At 41.0% G+C, this 19,763-nt stretch overlaps 1 protein-coding gene across 5 annotated transcripts in view; it reads right to left on the bottom strand.

Moving 5' to 3' along the window:
• RABGAP1L (RAB GTPase activating protein 1 like) overlaps positions 1 to 19,763 on the bottom strand; it is a 549,683-nt gene that overhangs the window by 39,378 nt on the left and 490,542 nt on the right. Inside the window, exon 1 of one of the 5 annotated variants that reach the window (XM_074960983.1) lies at positions 19,477 to 19,616. The exons of the other annotated variants lie outside the window; for them this stretch is intronic. Coding sequence (XP_074817084.1) covers positions 19,477 to 19,587 — 111 coding nt within the window. The 5' untranslated portion in view covers positions 19,588 to 19,616. Of the gene's footprint in view, positions 1 to 19,476; positions 19,617 to 19,763 lie in introns of those variants that run through there. 5 annotated transcript variants of the gene reach the window in all.

Raw genomic sequence — 19,763 nt, 5'->3', positions numbered from 1 at the left:
CAGTTTCTTCCAGTTAACATCTTGTATTAAAAAGAATGTACTCAGCTAAACTAGGGTCAAGGAAGGATAATACAGCTCTATTCAAACAGCTGATTAAGCTTATTTAAGGCTTGAATGTAACAGTGAAACTGTCTTAAAGCTTCACTGCATTGTGTAATCATTGATGCAGATCACTGAATTGTCCTTTCAATAACAATAAGATATCTGAGAGGGCTCAAGCAGTACCTTGAGATATTTGTCAGAGTGGATTAGATTCAAAAGAAGATAAGTATTCTGTCCACATTAAAAAAAAAGAAAACAAAAGAAAAGAAAAAGAAGCCACAGTGGGGTTTTGGCAGAACACAGTAGACTCCATTCATCCTTCTTGTAATCTACAAGAAATCTAATCCAGAGGACTAATATACCAGACATGATACTATACAAGGCAATCCAAAGAATTTGATTCTCCAGAGAGATTCAATTTAATCACAGGCATAAAGTCCCCATGGGAGAAAAAGGGAAAATTTGAACTGGCAACATCTTATGTTTACTGGGTAAAGGTAAGGTTTATAGAGAAAAACTTCTGACTCCCTGTTAAAGAATAAATATGGAGATCATAACAAGTAGCCTGTGCACATGGAAAATTCACAGGTTGGAATAACTGGGACACAGGTAGTGAGATTCCCCATTTCTCCTTTTGTCACAGTCTTGAGAACAGCTCACTGGTGGCTCAGTGACCATGCTGCTTCATAGTAGTCTTGAGATCCAACTATAGACAATGCTTCCCTCTACCAAGCACCCTGAAACATGCATTCTAAAAAATACCCAACACTGGATGCCAACAATCTCACTAACTATTGGCTAGTCTCCTACCTCTCTTTCTCAGGCCAAGATTATCAAGAATCAGAGAGCAGTTTCCAACTGAACCTCACCTTCAGCAATATGCTTCAGTGTCTGGCTTCAGGCCAGGTCCTGGCACAGAAAAAAGTAAAAAGAAAAGGAGTACTTGTGGCACCTTAGAGACTAACTGTAGCTCACGAAAGCTTATGCTCAAATAAATGTGTTAGTCTCTAAGGTGCCACAAGTCCTCCTGTTCTTTTTGCGGATACAGACTAACACGGCTGCTACTCTGAAACCTGTCAGAAAAAAAGTAGTTACCTTTTCTGTAACTGGTGTTCTTCGAGATGTGTTGTTCCTGTCCCTTCCATATGAGGTGTGTGTGCTTGCCACATGCACCGGTGCCGGAAGTTTTTCCCTCAGCAGTATCCATAGGGGACCAGCTCTGGCGCCCTCTGGAGTGGTGCCCGCATGGCATGGTATAAGGGGCACCGGCTCCCCTCACCCTCAGTTCCTTCTTGCTGGAAACTCTGACAGTGGGGAAGGAGGGCGGGTTGTGGAATGGACATGAGCAACACATCTCGAAGAACACCAGTTATGGAAAGGTAACTGTCTTTTCTTCTTTGAGTGCTTGCTCATGTCCATTCCATATTTTAGGTGACTCCAAAGCAGCACCCCTGGAGGCGAGTAGTTGTTCAGATGTGTAGATTGCAACAGAGCTCTGCCGAACCCAGCGTCGTCTCTAGCCTGCTAACTGATGGCATAATGAGCGGTAAACGTGTGAACAGAAGACCACGTTGCGGCTCTACAGATGTCCTGGATAGGGATGTGCACCAGGAAGGCCACAGGAGACGCCTGTGCTCTCGTTGAGTGGGCTCTGACAGGTGGCGGCAGAACCCCTGCCAGGTCCTGTATAAGGACCTGTAACAAGTCCTTATACACGAGGTAATCCAATTAGAAATCCTCTGTGAGGACACCGAATTACCATTCATCCTATCCGCTGTAGCGATGAAGAGTTGAGTTGATTTTTGGAAAGGCTTGGTACGTTCTCAGTAGAACGCCAAGGCCCTCCACGCGGAGGGAGACTGGTGCCGGCTTGTGGAGGGTGCTGGGGGAGCACTAAGCACGGAGGCTGTGGTGCTCAGTGCGGCGTCAGACCGCTGCTCTGGTGCCGGAGTGAGTGCTGACTCCATTGGGAGCGCTCTTCGATGGATATCGCACTCCTTCTTTGTCCTAGGTTTAAAGGACTTGCAGATACAGCACTTGTCACTTATGTGCCCTTCGCCTAAGCACTTTAGACAGCTGGTATGGGGATTGCTGATGGGCATAGGCTGTTTGCACCAATCACAGGGCTTAAAGCTTGGGGTCCAGGGCATGCCCCGACCCCCGGCTGGGTCCCGTTTGGGACTAACGGAGAGTTTGAGTACTACTACTAAGGGTAATTAAGAAAACTACTAACCACGTGTAACTATTTACAGGATTTCAAAGTTTGCAAGATCAGAGATGGAATCAAAGCCCACCAAAGCAGCAGATGTTCCAGCACCATCACTGGCGGCAAGAAGGAACTGAGGGTAGGGGGAGCCGGCGGCACCCCTTATACCATGCCATGCGGGCACCACTCCAGAGGACACCAGGGCCGGTCCCCTATGGACTCTGCCGAGGGAAAAACTTCCGGCACTGGTGCATTGGCGAGCACACACACCTAATATGGAATGGACATGAGCAAGCATTTGAAGAACAGTGCTTGTTGCTCTGTTTAACAATCTCCGCGTAGTGAAGGACAGAGGTGAATCAATGATGCTGATATTCTAATCTAGTCTATTCAGGTTCTTGCACAGCATGTATTACTATGAGATCTGAGTGCCTCATGCTATTCTACCTTCTACTCTATCAGCAGGGGGACATTCCGTTAAAGCTTCCTGGCGAGATAGGTTTTGCTGCATAAGCCCAACTGTTTGGTGCAAACCTACTTGAAAAGGCTCCCTTACATGTAGCATGAATCTCCATTTAGAATTCCAGAAAGGAGGAGTTTACAGATTTTCCTTTTATTGCAACAAGGCAGCTTTCCCTTAGCAATCACATCTACCAATATTGTTTCATTTCAGTGAGAGAACTTTTTTTTTTTAACAAATCACCTTATTTTCCATGTTGTATACATAGATTTCATGAATAAAGAATCTGCAGAAGAATAAGAATCCCATTTGAATCCTAACTCGAAGCCAAGGAAAACTGGTTGGGCTGAAGTTTGGGTCAGTTTTTATTTTATCCTAACAACAGGATCATCAATTCATTATCTAAATGCATAGGGTGCAATTAGACTAGAAAGAGGAACTCATGGAATTCTAGAGAAACATTTTGAAAATATTCCACTCTACGGTGATGAGTTATCCTGATTCCAGATGGCAGTCTCCAGAGCCAGTGACATGAGATGCTTTGGACACTTCTAAGGTTGGGGGTTAATCCTTCCAAGAGATCTCCATATACCTAAAGCCAGCTGTCAATGGCATGATATTTTGCATTTCTATAGCCCTTTCAGCTAAGATTTTTATTAATTAGGCCTCAGAATGCCCATGTGAGATAGTTAAGTACCAGGCGAAAAGAATATTTTTATTATCTATCATTTAAGGAAGGCCAGGACCAACTTTCCAAACAAGGTTCCTGCCTCCAAAATCTTATAATCTAAGTAAGTTTACCCTGGGGGACATGACGTGAGATCAGATAATTAGGGGAAATGTCACTTTGTTTAGGCACTGGGGACAGGATCCTGTTCACGATAACAAAGTTGTGGATAACTGCGGTTGTACCACCATCAGGTTTGTTATTGGTTCATGTCAATCCACTGCCACGTTTTAATTTTTGTAAATGTCAAGTTTACATATATTTGGATTTGTTGCTGTTGCTCCTGTTTATCCTATGTGATTGTAGCATCACACTTCAACTCAGTGTGAGGGATGTCTCTCACTTTTAAAGTTTAGACCATGTCTACACTAGCGAGCTTACAGCGGCATAGCTGTACCGATGCAGCTTGCGTAGCCGCTCTATGCCGACGGGAGAGAGCTCTCCTGTCGACATAATTAAACCACTTCCAATGAGCGGCATTAGCTGTGTGAGCAGGAAAGGTCTCCTACCATCATAATGCTGCTGACACAGCGCTTCTGACTCAATTTCCCCCCAGGCCCAAGTCAGTGAAAAGTCTTAGGGAATGTTACATACGAGGTGCGATTGCTCCTTGGGCAAGTTCACAAGGCTCACAAAGGAGTGGAATTGCTGGGGTTCTGCTGCACTCTGCATGGGGAGAAAAACCACAGAGACACTGCAGGGGGAGGCTGTCACACTGTATGCCACAGTGCTGTATGTAGCTCTACCCATGGTAATGCAGGGGTGGGTGAGGGGAGTTGTCAGTAGGTCCCACCAACACTGCAGGTCCACCGGCCAAATATCCAATACAAAAGGCATGTTACATTGTAGGCTGTGGCCGCTACTCCAACGTGGAGACTGCCATAGTGGCCATGTCATGGTAACGCTACTACTCTGTACCCTGGCTCCAAGCTGGTTTATGCAGGCTCTGCATGGGACTCAGAATTTGGCTCTAAACTAAAGAAATGGGTCCCATTAAAAGGATCACTCAGGGCTAACTAGAGAACAGCACTGCTGGCTCTGCTGACTGACCTGTCAATTCTTCAGAAAGAAAATGAGGGCAATATATACTGTCCAAAGGAGCTGGGGCTTTCTTCTCCCAGCTTCCCCCGTTCCACTCATCCTTCTGCTAGTCACTGCAATGAGAAGGAGGGCAGCTGGGGGGCTAGGAGAGGACGGCAGAACAGTGTCAGAGTACACAGGGAGGAGGAGGCAGTGCTGTAACACGTGAGTTAAATATAGTGCTGAACCCAGGGAAAGGGACAGTCCCAAAGACCTCTAACTTACAGCAGCTTCCCAAAGAATAGCCAGAGTTCTCCAGTCATCTCCTTTCCTCTCCAGACAGACAGACACACCCCATGCACAGGGCCAGCCCCACTCTGCACAGTAAACAACCCTGTGCTAGGTATTCCTAGGTAACCAGTTAAACTGGCTTTCCAACCCCATTTACAACAGCTCAGACTCCTTGAAGGGATTGCAGGGGAGTGTAAAACTGAGGCCAGTGGCTAATATATGTGATAGGAGAATTGGATGACTCAGCAAATTCTGGATCCTATTCACTTTACCATGGTGGAGCTGGTATGCCTGTTAACTTCTCACAGCACCAGGGTGGAAGGAGTGGTTGGAAAAGAAAAAGTTGATTTTGCAATTGGTAGCCAGAGCAAACACAGAAGAGAGCAAGAGTGCTAGAAAATTAGGAAAATACCCTCCACAATTTCCTGGAATCATGCTGGGAAGGGGAAAAAAAAACCCGAAGCCCAGAGACCACAACTAAACTGAATGAGGGTTAACTTCTCAACCTCTTACTTCCAGTATGTGGAAACCAATGCAAATTAATTTTATCATCTTACAACTTGTGGGCACACAATGTGTAAGCAGCCCATCCTCTTAACAAGGGGCCCTTAACCAGGTTCAGTGACTTCTAGATTGCAAAAGCTGTAAACACTCCACATTAAACACATTTAGCACAGCCAACAGCTTTCAGCTAACAAGCAATCAACTGAGTGCATCTTGTGAAACCTGCAATTAGACTGGTGAAAACCATCTGCCCAGCAAACTGGATAAGCAGATGCCTTTGAATGATACAAGCCATAATGCATGGCTTGTTGTCTACAGATTGTACAGAAAAGGTTATTGAAAAACCGCAGTTCCTGACATTTAGTGGGAGATTTAGTGGTTACGGCATTAACCTAGGACTTGGGAAACCCAGGTTCAAGTCCCTGCTACACCAGACTTCTTGTGTGACCTTGGGCAAGTCACTCAGTCTCTCTGTGCCTCAGTTCCCCCTCTGTAACATGGCAGTAATATCACTTCCTTGCCTCACAGTGGTGTTGTGAGCACACAAACATTAAAGACCAGGAGGTGCTCAGATATTCCAGTAAAGGAGGCTATAAGCACCACAGACTGACAGACAATTTATGAACCGAGTGCCATGAAGGAGAGCTGGATTTGTGGATAGCAGGTGCCAGAGGAGAATTCACAGATGTTCTCTATGGAAGATACCAGCTGTATCCCTTCCTGCATCTTCTGGGCTAGGGGAGTAGAGCAAATAGATACAGATTGGATCAATGGTGTGCAGTGAATGAGGCAGGAGAGCACAAATTGAAGAGCAACAATAAAAAAAAATATTGTTCAACCTCTGTACTGATTAGCAACATGATAAAACTTTTGCAATAAATGGGTTCAGAACGAGCAAAAACAGGATCATAAAACTGAGGGCTAAATGAGAGAGTTATTTTTAACTCAGATTTTCATCTAGATAGATGAGCATTTACATTTTGTTCCATCCACCAGTTAGGGAAAAGACAGGCTTCTATAAAGAGTTTCATTGCTTTTTCCACTGGAAACTGGTTTCAGATAAGCTTGTTTTTGTCATCCTAGCTAATTCACTTTCTTTTGAAAATCCCTCCAAAGCGGGTGGTTTTTAGCTAACAAACAGAGAAGTGAAGCTTTCATTTGTTATTGTCTTATTTATGCAAAATATACTTAGTGCTTACAGCAGTGAAGCGTGTTTCATCTTCCAAGCACCCTGTAAAACATGGAAAGAAAATGCTGCTGTTACAGGGGACTTCAGTTTGAGAGACATATGCTGGAGGTCTCATGGAGCCCCATCAGTAAAACATCATTAGAGCTTCTAAAAATTATGGATGATAATTTTCTGACATAAAAGGCATAGCACCCAACACAAGGTACTATTTTGGACTTCATTATGATACATAAGGATGAAGTCATCACTGGACTGGAAGTTGTTGGTTGCCTAGGAACCAGGGATCATGATCTGATTACATTCAATATGGGCAAACAGAGGACAGTCCCAACTAGTAATATATATATATATATATATATACACATATATATATATATATATACACATATATATATATACACACACACATTTGGGTACTACAAAAGGGCTAATTTCCCAAAGCTGAGGAAAATTATTAGTGAAATTGAGTGGGAGGAAAAATGTAAACAGAAAAATGTGAATGAAAACTGGAAGTTCTTTAAGAAGAGTTTATTAGATGGCCAAAAAGCCACAAATCCACAACCAAGGAAGAGGACAGCCTTGGCTAAAAGCCTCTCCTGGTTAGTGGTGAAATAAAGGCAGCATTAAGAAATAAAAAAAAACAATATATAACAAAAGGAAAAAAAGGGGAAATAGATGGCAATCAATATAAATTGGAAGTTATTAAGTGTAGAAAATTGATAAGGGAAGCTAACGATATCAAGGAAAAATACAGGCTAGCAGAGCTAAGGACAATAAGAAGGAGTTTTTAAAGTTTAGTAGGAACAAAAGATTTCTTAGCAAGGCCCAGTACTTGATGGAGATTGTAAAATTTTTATTAATGACATAGAAAAGGCAGAAATATTCAGTAAATATTTCTGTTCCATATTTGAAAATAAGTAGGATCATGTACTCATATCACAAGATAATGATGAAGTACTTTCCAGTCCACTACTAATGAAAGAGGACGTTAAACAATAGCTACAAGGGATAAACATTTTTAAATCAGAAGGCCTGGATAATTTGAACTCAAGAGTCCTATAAGACTTGGCTGAGGAGATCTCTCTCACTGGTGTTCCTTTTTAATACATCTTGGACATTCCAGAAGACTAGAAGAGTACTAATCTTGTGCCAAGATTCATAAAGGGCAAGTGGGATGACCCAGGTAACTATAGGAAAGTTAGCCAGATATCAATCCTCGGCAAAATAATGCAAAAGCTGACATAGGATTCAACTGATAAAAAATTAAAGGACAGGAATATAATTAATGGCAGCCAATGCAGTATTATGGAAAATAGGTTTTGTCAAACAAACCTGATTTCATACTTTGAGGAGGTTACAAGTTTGGTTGATAAAGGTAACTGCTCAGATATAACTTAGATAATTTTTTCACTTCAAGGTCTAAGAGACACAGACAAGGTTTTCATCTCAAGGCCAAAAGACCAAAAACATCAAGACATTTGATCACGGCCTTAGATAGGCCAAGAGTACTTTGACTTTGTACCACATTACATTTTGATTAAAAATTAACACTATACCATATTAATAAAGCATGAGATACACTGATTAAGAACTGGCTAACTGACAAACCTAAAAAAGGAGTTGTTGATAGGGAGTCATCATCAGCGAGTTGGGATGTCTAGTGGGGTTCCGCCAGGATCGGTACTAGACCTGATGCTATTTAATACTTTCATCAATGACATGGGAGTAAATATAAAATCACTGCTGATAAAATTTGCAGATGACACAAAAATTGACGGAAAGGTAAATAACGATGAGGATAGGGCAGGCATACAGAGTGATCTGGACTACTTGGTAAGCTGGGCCCATTTAAACAAAATTTTAATGTAGCCAAATGCAAAGATATACTTCTGGGAACAAGGAATGCAGGCCGGCCACACCGACAGAGAGGGGGATTGTATTCTGGAAAGCAGTGACTCTGAAAAGGATTAGGGGTCATGGTGGACAAGAAACTCAACATGAGCTCCCAGTGTGATGCTGTGGCAAAAAGGGCTAATGCAATCCTTGGATGTATACACAAGGGAGTAGGAAGATGAATTTATCTCCGTCTATAGCATCAATGAGAATCATACTGGAATACTGCATAAAGTTCTAATGTCTAAAATTTTTAAAGGATATTGAAAAATTTGAGAGGGTTCAGAAAAGAAGCATAAAAATTATTTGAGTGCTGGAGAAAATGCCTTTAGAGTGAGGGACTTGCAGAGCTCAGTCTGTTGAGCTTATGGAAAAGAAGACTGAGAGGTGGTTTATTAGCAGTGTATAAATACCCTCACAGGGCAAAAATACCAGGTATTAAAGGGTTCTTTACTCTAGTGGAGAAATGCATTAACAGACAACCAACGACTGGTAACTGAAGTCAGACAAATACAAATTAGAAATTGGGCACAAACATTTTAACAGTGAGGGTGATTAACCACTTAAACAAACTAAGAAGGGAAGTGATGGAATCTCCATCTCTTGATGTCATCAAAACCAAGACTGGATGCCTTTTTGAAAGATATGACTTAACCAAATACAAATTACTGGGCTCAATACAGGTATAACAGGGTGAAATTTAATGGCCTGTGATATTCAGGAGGTCAGACTACATGAGCTAATGGTCCCATCTGATGGCCTCAAACTCTATAAATCTATGAAGTGTGAATGACCTCACTCATCTAAATAAGATGTTGACTCTGAAAACTAATGGTGGATATTTCATTCTCAATGTTATTGGCTATTTCACAGCAGAGTATTTAATAGAAACATCAAAATCAGCAAGCTAATGTGCTTATCCATAGATACTGGAGGCAGTGGTATATATCAGGGCAGGAGGGAGGGGGGTAAGTTACTGCTGTGATGGGGAACGAGGAAGTCAAGTTCCTCCCTGTAATGTCAGGTTACTTCCAATAAGGAAGAGGGCAAAAGGAGATGCATTTCTACCCCACTGCCAAAAGGCTCAACTTCTTGGATGCCCAAAAGCTAAGTAGACTCCTGTGCCTTTCCAGGTACTAAAAGTCCCAACTGTCCTGTACCCAGCTGACAAAAGCAATTGCTTCACCACTGACAGCTTGTACAGTGTTTTAAGAATACATAACAGCAAAAATCTGCTTTAAACATTACAAATTTTGGGCAGCGTAAAATAAATCAAGTTTTATGTAAAAAAATAAAGACTGATATACTGATTATTCCCTTCCATATTTAATTCAGTAGGTTTTATTCATTTACTTAAATATGCCTCAGAATTTCCACCCTGCTACAGAATTCAGCCTCTCAGAGCCATAAAACATAGGGCCAGAGAGAACCTAGGTCCACTTTACTACAGAGATCACAGGTGAGTCAGTGGTGAAAGCAAAATATACACTAGCAACTATCATGGTATTTACCACCTACATGTACATGAGTATTATGGAAAACATATGCTTATTCACTATTTACCAGTTCCATGATTGGCATTAAATATACATGCATATGCAAACATTTCTGGAAATTTTACTAGACAGATGTCTGCATCACAATTATTTCCTTGTTGTCAGTCCCAGGAGAGAGGCAAAGAACTGAATGGTTGCTGGAGAATGAACTCCCCCTCTGGCCCTTAGAAACCTTCACATCAGGGTTGAGGTACTGGCAGTGCACATGGGATGATCTGCACTGCCACTGTGTATGCTATACCAGTTTCTCTAGATAAATGAAAATCAGAAAAGAATCTAAATATGATTAATTTGAGAGGGGAAAGGAATTGTGTTTAGACTGTTTAATCCCCAAGGCTGTCAGTACAGTACCTTTCATGAGCAAAAGTTACTCAATTGAAAAAATAAATAAAAGCTAAAGAAATCGTAATAGAAAATATTTTCACTTTCAGAGACTGAAATAAAAAGGTAAGCTACTGAACAACTAAACTGAAGTCTGTCTATAGCATCCAGTGACTTTGGCCCCAATCCTTTTATTAGCTCCATATGGGCACACCCCTACACTCTGAGAACCCCACTGAAGTCAATGGGTTTGTGGGTGGTAGAATTCATTTTAGGCTTGAGGTCTCTGTACATAACAAAAGGATCTAAATTTCACAGTTCCTCTCTGTGCAGTTGACATTCTTTGTGATGCTGTTAAGGGAAAAATGATGTGTCATCATGGTTACATGCTTAAGAACTCTGACATCACAATGAAAGTAAAATGCTGTATGTAAATACAACATTAGCACCTTACCAGGCCTGACTGCATACCTCAAACCAAATCATCTAACTAGCCTGCAGCGGATAGATTAATTATTCCCCTGTAATCTATCCAACAAATAAATACAAGGACTCCATTGTCATAGGTGGATTCAGAGGGTGCAAGTAACCTGTGAATACATTTGTGAATGTTTAACATAATCTGTCAGCTGAAGTATCTATCTCACACATCACTGTGGCCTCTCCAGGAGTAGATAACTGAGAAAGAGAAAATAGAGAACAAAGAAAACATGAGACCTGTTTGCTTCTTTTAGGCTTTGTCTACACTGGAGTATTTAACTTTGTTTGCTTCTTTTAGGCTTTGTCTACACAGTTTTTGGACCAGCGTAACTATTTCAGTCTTTTCGTACAGTATTTATACCAGTACTGTATAACTGTGTCCACACTAGGGGACTATACCACTTTAAGTTAAAGGAGTGCAACTTTTGTGTGCAGACAAGGCCTTAAAATAAACAAAATCCCAGTATGAACTGTGGGAGCCCTAATGTACATCAATCAATCCTTAACTAACAGGGAAGCCACTGAAGCCTTGTCCACACAAGGCTTCATCCCCAAACAGGTGTCAGTACTAGTGGAATTACTAGGAAAATTCCGAAGTGTAGACATAGCCTATGTGGTTTGTTGGAGACCATCACAGGAGATGGTGACAGGGAAGTATTTGGTAGATGGAAAGGTCAGACTGGGTTGAGGAGTTTGGACTCTGGAGAAGAGTCTTGGCAGTTAAAGAAATTGGGTGAGGTTTGTCATAGGGTGTGTTTAAGAACCAGAGGAAGGGTGACTGGTGTGTGAAATCACAGAAGTCAGAAGATTAAATTCTGAGCGACTGGTTGACGTGGGGAGAGAGAAACAGAATGTTTTAAATTCTTTTTTTTTTAAAAAACACCAATTTAACACAAGCTCACGAAAAGCACATAGGAGAAAAGCTCTCTAAAAATTTCAATAACCTTCCCCTTCAGACTGAGAACAAAGAACTCCCACTCCATTTTTCTAGTCCTCCTAGAAGGCATCCAGAAAACAACCACCACCGCCACAGGGGAGATAAAACTCTTGAAACTGCTATTATTTAAAAAAAGCCTGTGGAAAAGGAAAAGCTCCTTTTTTTTTTGGTGATGGGGAGGGTGACCAAGTGTGAAAAATTGGGATAGGGAGTAATAGGAGCCTATATAAGAAAAAGCCACCAACATCGGGACTGTCCCTATAAAATCGGGATATCTGGTCACCCTAGTGATGGGTGGGAGGAGAAGGAATGAAAGAAGATAAAAAGGGCACAGTCAATGTTTGTCCTTTGCAGGGCAACTTTACAAACGACCTAAGGCCCACAACACAACAGCCGTACGTATAGGAGGCAGGTCAACACAGATGACTAGATATTATGGGGCTTCACTAAATCCAGAATGAAAGTCCCAATTTCAACAAAACAGGTCTCAATACCAGGACAGCCATCTAACTGGGATGTATATTCACCCCATCTGTAACAGGCTAACACCTGAATTGGTGTGGCTGTGCTCAGAACTTGATTTGCAGTAGGTACCCCAAAATGTTGGCTATCACCTGATTAGTGTAAATTTTCGTTCCATGTGATTTATTCAGAAATCAGTTTTACTTAGGTTGCTGCACATACAAAATATACGGGCAGAAAAAGCTGAGTCCTATAATGCCACAGCAACACTATTCTTACACACTCTGGGTAGAAAAAGCCCGAGGGTCAAAAAGAGCATTTGCAGCATGTATTTTAAAAATAGCCTTTCACACTGCATTGTTTGCTTGGAGATAGTGTCCATGAAAACCATTATGATGGTGTTGGCTAGTGCCTAACAACGAATGAGTTCTATGAAATGAATCAAAGTCCCCCCAAAAGAGGTGCAAAACAATAGAACAGGCAGTTAAATGAAAATACAACTAAACTTTCCAATGGAATTTACCTGAACTCTGGATTACATCGGATTATACCAGTTAAACCTCTTTGATACAAGTTTTCCGCAGCTAAACTGAGAATTAAAATTCCCTAGAGTAAAACCACTCAGTTCTGGTACAAACTGCACAGTGACCAACTTTGATTTGCTTCTGTCAAGTTCAGAATATTAAGTGCACAGTAGTTTCAAATAGTCAACTTTCCCCTTTAATGACACTGAATTAACAGGAAGAGATGCATTCTGGCCTTATGCTTACTGTTTGCTCAAAATATTTTGCTCTTTTCCTTGTATCTTTTTATTTAGCAATCTATGAAACTGATTCTCCATTGCCTTGCACCTTCCACAGGTATTTACACCAGTGCAAAACAGGTGTAAAACACTACTACATCTTAACGATAGCATTTTACACCCACTTTGCACAAATGTGACTACACAAGTGGAAAATCATAAACCTCTTTTTAATTTACTACATGGTAATAATGTTAGCTATGTAACTGCAGTATAGTAAATTATGTTATTTACAATATATGATAAACTTTCAGCATGAAAAACATACAGAAGTATTGCTCTCATAATGATGGTTTTGGAATGTAATTTAAGACGACCTTATCTGAAATCTTCCACATATTTGGCACTTTGCGTATTCAATTATTTATTATTTGTATTGTGGGACTGCCCAAAGGTCCCAATTAGGAGCTGGGCCCAGGGACGCTGGAACAATTTTTATAGTGGGGTTCCTGAGATCCATTGAACCAAACTTGTATATAATGGAAACCACTTCAAGCCACGGGGTGCAGCAGCACCCCCAGCACCTCTGGTTCCAGAACCTATGGCTGGACCTCAGTGTGCTAGGTGCTGTACAAACACGAAGTAAGACTTGCCAATGCCTTAGAGAGATTTCTTTATATGGTAAGTGCTGTGATCCCACTTAACTCACTTGTATTTTTCTGAGGCAAAAGAAAAGTTGCTCCATTTCCTGTGGAAACGGCGGCTGAAATGGGTGTGAGCTGGGAAACAGCTGAAACTGAATGGTAGTGGGGGAAGTGGTTTCCCCTCTTGCTGAGGGCTCATGCAAGGTCCTTACTGTTACAGTGATTAGAACTCAACAGCACCAGAAAGTTAAGTAAGGCTGGCCTTAGACATAAGCAACAGCCTGTGGCCCTATAGTTTTATGCTAATTTGGCAACTCAAAGGCTAGGCTGATTCCCTCCTGTACATCTTGGCACTGGGACCGATAGCAAAAGTCTGTGTTTGTTATTTTTACTTAGCATTAACCTTTTGTGACCCTGACCCATGTCAGCTGACTGTCTTACTAGTACTCCTGTGTGTCACACACTTATGGTAGGACTTATTGGACGAGAGGAATTATGATGAAACTAGTTCTGCCAACCCCCCACATTAAAAAATCATGACTCAGGCCCCCAAAATCATGAGATTGTCTTAAAATAGCATGAGATTTTAAAAAATAATATATTTTGGAATCTTTTTATTTGCTTTCCAGTGCTGGAGCCTTTAGAGTTCATGTTTTCAAGCTTTTCTCTGCAAGTTTTCTCTGGGAGGGCTAGCAACTGCCTTTAAAAAAAAAAAGCTGAAATTCTCATGTAATTGCATGAATCCAGAAGCTGGAGCTTTAAGAAAATCACCAAGTATCACTAGTCTTGTGATAAAGTCATGCAAGATGCCAATACTAGAAACTCATACTCTGATGTACTTTACCCCAATCCAAAAGTGAGACTGGAAAGGGGAAGGAAGTCACAGAACAAACCTTTGCTGGAAGCTTTGGGGTGCTGAAAATTGTGGGGCACTGGAGTTCAGATAAACCACATCAGGTTAAGACCAAAGCAGACTGTGAAGAACTTCAAAAAGATCTCACAAAACTAAGTGATTGGGCAACAAAATGGCAAATGAAATTTAATGTGGATAAATGTAAAGTAATGCACATTGGAAAAAAATAACCCCAACTATACATACAATATGATGGGGGCTAATTTAGCTACAACTAATCAGGAGAAAGATCTTGGAGTCATCGTGGATAGTTCTCTGAAGAAATCCACGCAGCGTGCAGCGGCAGTCAAAAAAGCAAACGGGATGTTAGGAATCATTTAAAAAGGGATAGAGAATAAGACGGAGAATATCGTATTGCCCTTATATAAATCCATGGTACTCCCAGATCTTGAATACTGCGTACAGATGTGGTCTTCTCAACTCAAAAAAGATATACTGGCATTAGAAAAGGTTCAGAAAAGGGCAACTAAAATGATTAGGGGTTTGGAACGGGTCCCATATGAGGAGAGATTAAAAGAGGCTAGGACTTTTCAGCTTGAAAAAGAGAAGTCTAAGGGGGATACAATAGAGATATATAAAATCATGAGTGGTGTGGAGAAGTGAATAAGGAAAAGTTATGTACTTGTTCCCATAATATAAGAACTAGAGGCCACCAAAAGAAATTAATGGGCAGCAGGTTTAAAACAAATAAAAGGGAGTTCTTCTTCACATAGCCCACAGTCAACCTGCGGAACTCCTTGCCCAAGGAGGTTGTGAAGGCTAGGACTATAACAGGGTTTAAAAGAGAACTGGATAAATTCATGGAGGTTAAGTCCATTAATGACTATTAGCCAGGATGGGTAAGGAATGGTGTCCCTAGCTTCTGTTTGTCAGAGGGTGGAGATGGATGGCAGGAGAGAGATCACTTGATCATTACCTGTTAGGTTCACTCCCTCTGGGCCACCTGGCATTGACCACTGTCGGTAGACAGGATACTGGGCTGGATGGACCTTTGGTCTGACCCAGTATGGCCGTTCTTATGTTAGTTTGTAACTTTGGGATTTCTCCCTCCATAGACCTTCCCCCTCCCAACATGGAATGAGGGATAAACCACCTTCACAGCAGCACTCTTCCTTTTCCCTGCAGAGAGCTCACAAGAAGTCCAGGGATCTGCACCTGGGGATAGGCTATGGGGGGGTGGGCAAGCAGCAGTCTGAGCCAGAACACCTGGTCACTTCTGTGGAAAGGCAAAGCCTGGCATTAAAGAGGAAGAAGCAGAGGAAACTGTAAGGGGAACCTTATTCCCACGGAGGGGTACAATTAACTCACAGGTAAATTGTTATGTCTGACAGTGGAAGAACTTAACATTGCTTCTAAACTAACTTACCATTTCAAAGAAAGCACACAAACTTGTAACCATTTCCAAAGTCAAATCCCTACAAACTACTTCTGCAGAATCTCATTCAATATAGCAAACCCATCTCGTGGGGCTACCTGGTACAAGTGACCAAAGCAGACTCAACAGGATTTGCTATTTAATTTCATCCCAAAATCATACGCTGTTCAGTCCAGTATGAGACAGTTAAATGTATTTTAAGGCTGACTGAAATCACGATGTACTGTATTTGCCTTATAGTATCAAAAAGGAGCCTGACATAACTAAAAATTAACCAACTTCAGAAGTGTCAAGTGTGTGCATTTTTCAGTCCCTCCACTAAAAGCTGTAGGTTTTCATCTTTGCTAAGGATTTGGCCAGTGTGCTGAAACACATGCAGCAACTTGTGCTTCAGAACCAAACCCTGTACGCCTTGATAAGCACATATATTCTGTTATGTTAAAATAAATAATATAGTGATAATAATACTTTGTCCTCCCACAGTGTATTTCATCCAAAGATCGCAATACACTGTGAAGTACTATTTCCATTTCACAGATGAGCAAAAAAAAAGTGACCACAATGTTATTTCATCACACAGAGAGAGAATGTGGTAGAATCAGTTAAGGCTGTAACTGAGAATTTCTGACACCAATTCCTCCTTTAACCACTCAGCACAAGTGACTCACATCTGACCAGGGGAACAAATGTAGAAAATCCAGACTAAACTATGCACAACGTGTTGTTGTCTCTGCACTTCTCTGAATTTGTACAAAGCATGGATGCAATTGCTAGAGCCATGTAAGCAGAACTTCCCAAGTAATTAAACTGTAGGCTTAGGCTCAGATGCAGTGTTTCTTACCATGAAAATTTTATCCAAATGATCCGTGAGAAATAGCCTAGTAGCATGGAAGCAATTGAGCATGGGAGACACTCATGACAATATTCTTGGTTCTGGGCTGGTGAAACTCAAGAGCAAGACAGAATTTGAGAACTCAACTATAGCTATGCGCATGATAACCAACTGCTCTAACAGTGCTTCTGCTAGCCAATTTACAGCAGTGCTAGCTGTCTTAGAGAAAGATCTTATTCTGTGTTCTTGGTCAGGAAGAAGTTGCTGTTATGGCAGTTGCCTAAGAGAGGGAAGAGGGCTTTATCTAGACTAAGATTTAATGAAAAAAGAAAAGGAGTACTTGTGGCACCTTAGAGACTAACAAATTTATTTGAGCATAAGCTTTCGTGAGCTACAGCTCACCTCATCGGAATGCATCCAATGAAGTGAGCTGTAGCTCATGAAAGCTTATGCTCAAATAAATTTGTTAGTCTCTAAGGTGCCACAAGTACTCCTTTTCTTTTTGGGAATACAGACTAACACGGCTGTTACTCTGAAACCTAAGATTTAATGGTGTGCAGTTAGAACATGTTAGCTAACACATTGTAAAAGCTCAGTGTAGACAAGGCACACAGCCTGTAACATTTGCTAAGCTGGTCGCGTGAAAGCTCAGGAGGTGCTTTGGCTTTTACTCAACCAAGTTTAGCACATGTTAAAGAATGCACTGTCTTGTCGACAGTAGACTTTTCAAACATGTTAGCTAGGGCAGTGGTTCTCAACCAGGGGTACATGTACCCCTCAGGGTACACAGATGTCTTCCAGAAGGTACATCAATTCATCTAGATATATATCTAGTTTTACAACAGGCTACATAAAAACCCCTCATGAAGTCCGTACAAACTAAAATTTCATACAGACAATAACTAGTTTATACTCTCTATATGCTATACACCAAAATGTAAGTACACTATTTATATTCCAATTGATTTATTTTATAATCATATGGTAAAAATGAGAAAGTAAGCAATTTTTCAGTAATAGTGTGCTGTGACACTTTTGTATTTTTATGTCTGATTTTGTAAGCAAGTACTTTTTAAGTGAGGTGAAACTTGGGGTACACAAGAGAACTCAGACTCCTGAAAGGGGTACAGTAGTCTGAAATGGTTGAGAGCCATTGAGCTAGGGTGACCAGACAGCAAGTGTGAAAAATCAGGACAGAGGGTGGGGGGTAATAGGTGCCTATATAAGACAAAGCCCTGAATATCTGAACTGTCCCTATAAAATCGGGTCATCTGGTCACCCTAATGTTAGCTAATATGTTTCAACATATCTTAAATCTTAGTCTAGACAAGACCTAAGGGCAAGGAAGAAAAATGGCACCAGAATGAATGTGATTGGACAAAATCGAAGGAAACTGGCTTAGCTCTGGAGTGCTAATCAGGTGTAATGAAGAGAGGTCAGGTGCACATAAACGGCAATTTCCACAGGTAATGAGGGGAAGGTAAAGTAGTCATGAATTTAATGTATTTTTAAAATACATGGATAGGGCATATTTTTCCTCTTGTGAAGATTATAGATCTGCCACATATGGAAATATCCAAGCACTGTTACCTAAATAAATTCTTTCCTTCTGATAGTTATTTACACAGACAGTATACCCACAGAGACCAAAAATCGCAAACAGGGTGTCTAAACATAGGCTCCTAGATAAGAAATCTGATGTTTAGTGATGCTTAGCATCTGCATTGTCAATAAAAAGTTAAGCTCAACACCTCTGAAAAATCAGGCTTGTAATTTGCAAACCCTCGATCTCACCAATGACTCAGTCACGGCAGACCCTTGCATGAAGCCATTCACAGAATCTGACCCTAAAAAATGTGGAATTGGGAGCCCAACTTCAGGCACTCTTTGAAAATCCTAGACGAGACAAGGTGCAGGGAGCTTTTACTTTGACATAGCTAGGTGAGGTCAACCCTATACCTCCAATCAGCAGTTGAGTTCACCTAATTACAGCACAGTAAAAACTACCTGTACCTTGTCTGGATTAAGATTTTACAGCAGGATAGCTAATGGATGAGTTATCTCGCTTTTTTTTTTTGTATTGAAGACAAAGCTGTTAACTTCAGTGGTACCCCACATATCCACAGGGGTCTGCATTAACAGATCCCAATGCAGGATCATGACTATACGATGCATATAATATACATACACGTCTCTAAAATGCTTTAGAACAGTAATTTGGTGCTGTATTTTAACTAAAAAGTTTGCATAGATGCTTATGCTGATTTTAAAATAGGATATATAACAACTCCTATAAAATGAGTGTGAAGTCTATGGACCATCATGTGGGCCAAATTCACAGCTCAGATCCACAGGAACTATGTTGATTTACACCAGCTGAGAATCTGGCCTTGAGTCTTTAACTGACATGCTAAGCCCTAGAAGTGTTGAGGTTATTTAGCACTTGCTCTGTTTTTAGGAGAAAAATACTTTGTAATTAGTTTCAGTCTCATTTTTACTTCTTTCAGAGAGCTCAAAACACTTGAGAACCATAAAAGTTCAAATCAAAATTACACAAAAAAATTATTATACACACCACAAAACTAGCTTTTCTACTGAGCAATTCCTCCTCTCTTCACCTCAGTCTCAAAAAGACATTAACTTAATATGAACAGTTTAAATTATTACTCCAAATTAAATTACTATTATCATTATTATTACTATGTATGCTATTTCTCAGTACATATAGACAAATTGTAGAGAGATTTATATAATTTTTTAGAAGAACTGTATTGCTTTCAGTGAAAGGGCTCCTCTCCTGTAGGAGTATAACCATCACATGTTACAGTCAAAGGATCAACAACCTGTGAACAACAGTTCACAATCACAACAGCAACACCTACCACAGATTTGGGTTTGCTGATTGCCACCAGACTGGCCAGAAAATCTTCATCATATAGCTGGCTAAAAATATGGGAATTGTAGGCCACCACTATGGAGATTTCTTCCATCATTTTGTCAGCAAGCTCCCAGCTGTTAGCAGCAGCAGGTTCACCATCCAACAATGAACCTTATCTGAGTTCTTTGTGGGTGATGGTCGCCCACACCCACCTGAAGAAGCTAGAGTGGGTGGAGTGTCACAAGAAAAACCCCAACCAACCAAAGCAGCTCCTGTATGTAGTTTGTCTCT

Source organism: Natator depressus, chromosome 8 (assembly GCF_965152275.1).
Source record: "Natator depressus isolate rNatDep1 chromosome 8, rNatDep2.hap1, whole genome shotgun sequence".
Taxonomy (NCBI): Eukaryota; Metazoa; Chordata; order Testudines; family Cheloniidae; genus Natator; species Natator depressus.
This window is presented reverse-complemented; position numbering and strand designations above follow the sequence as displayed.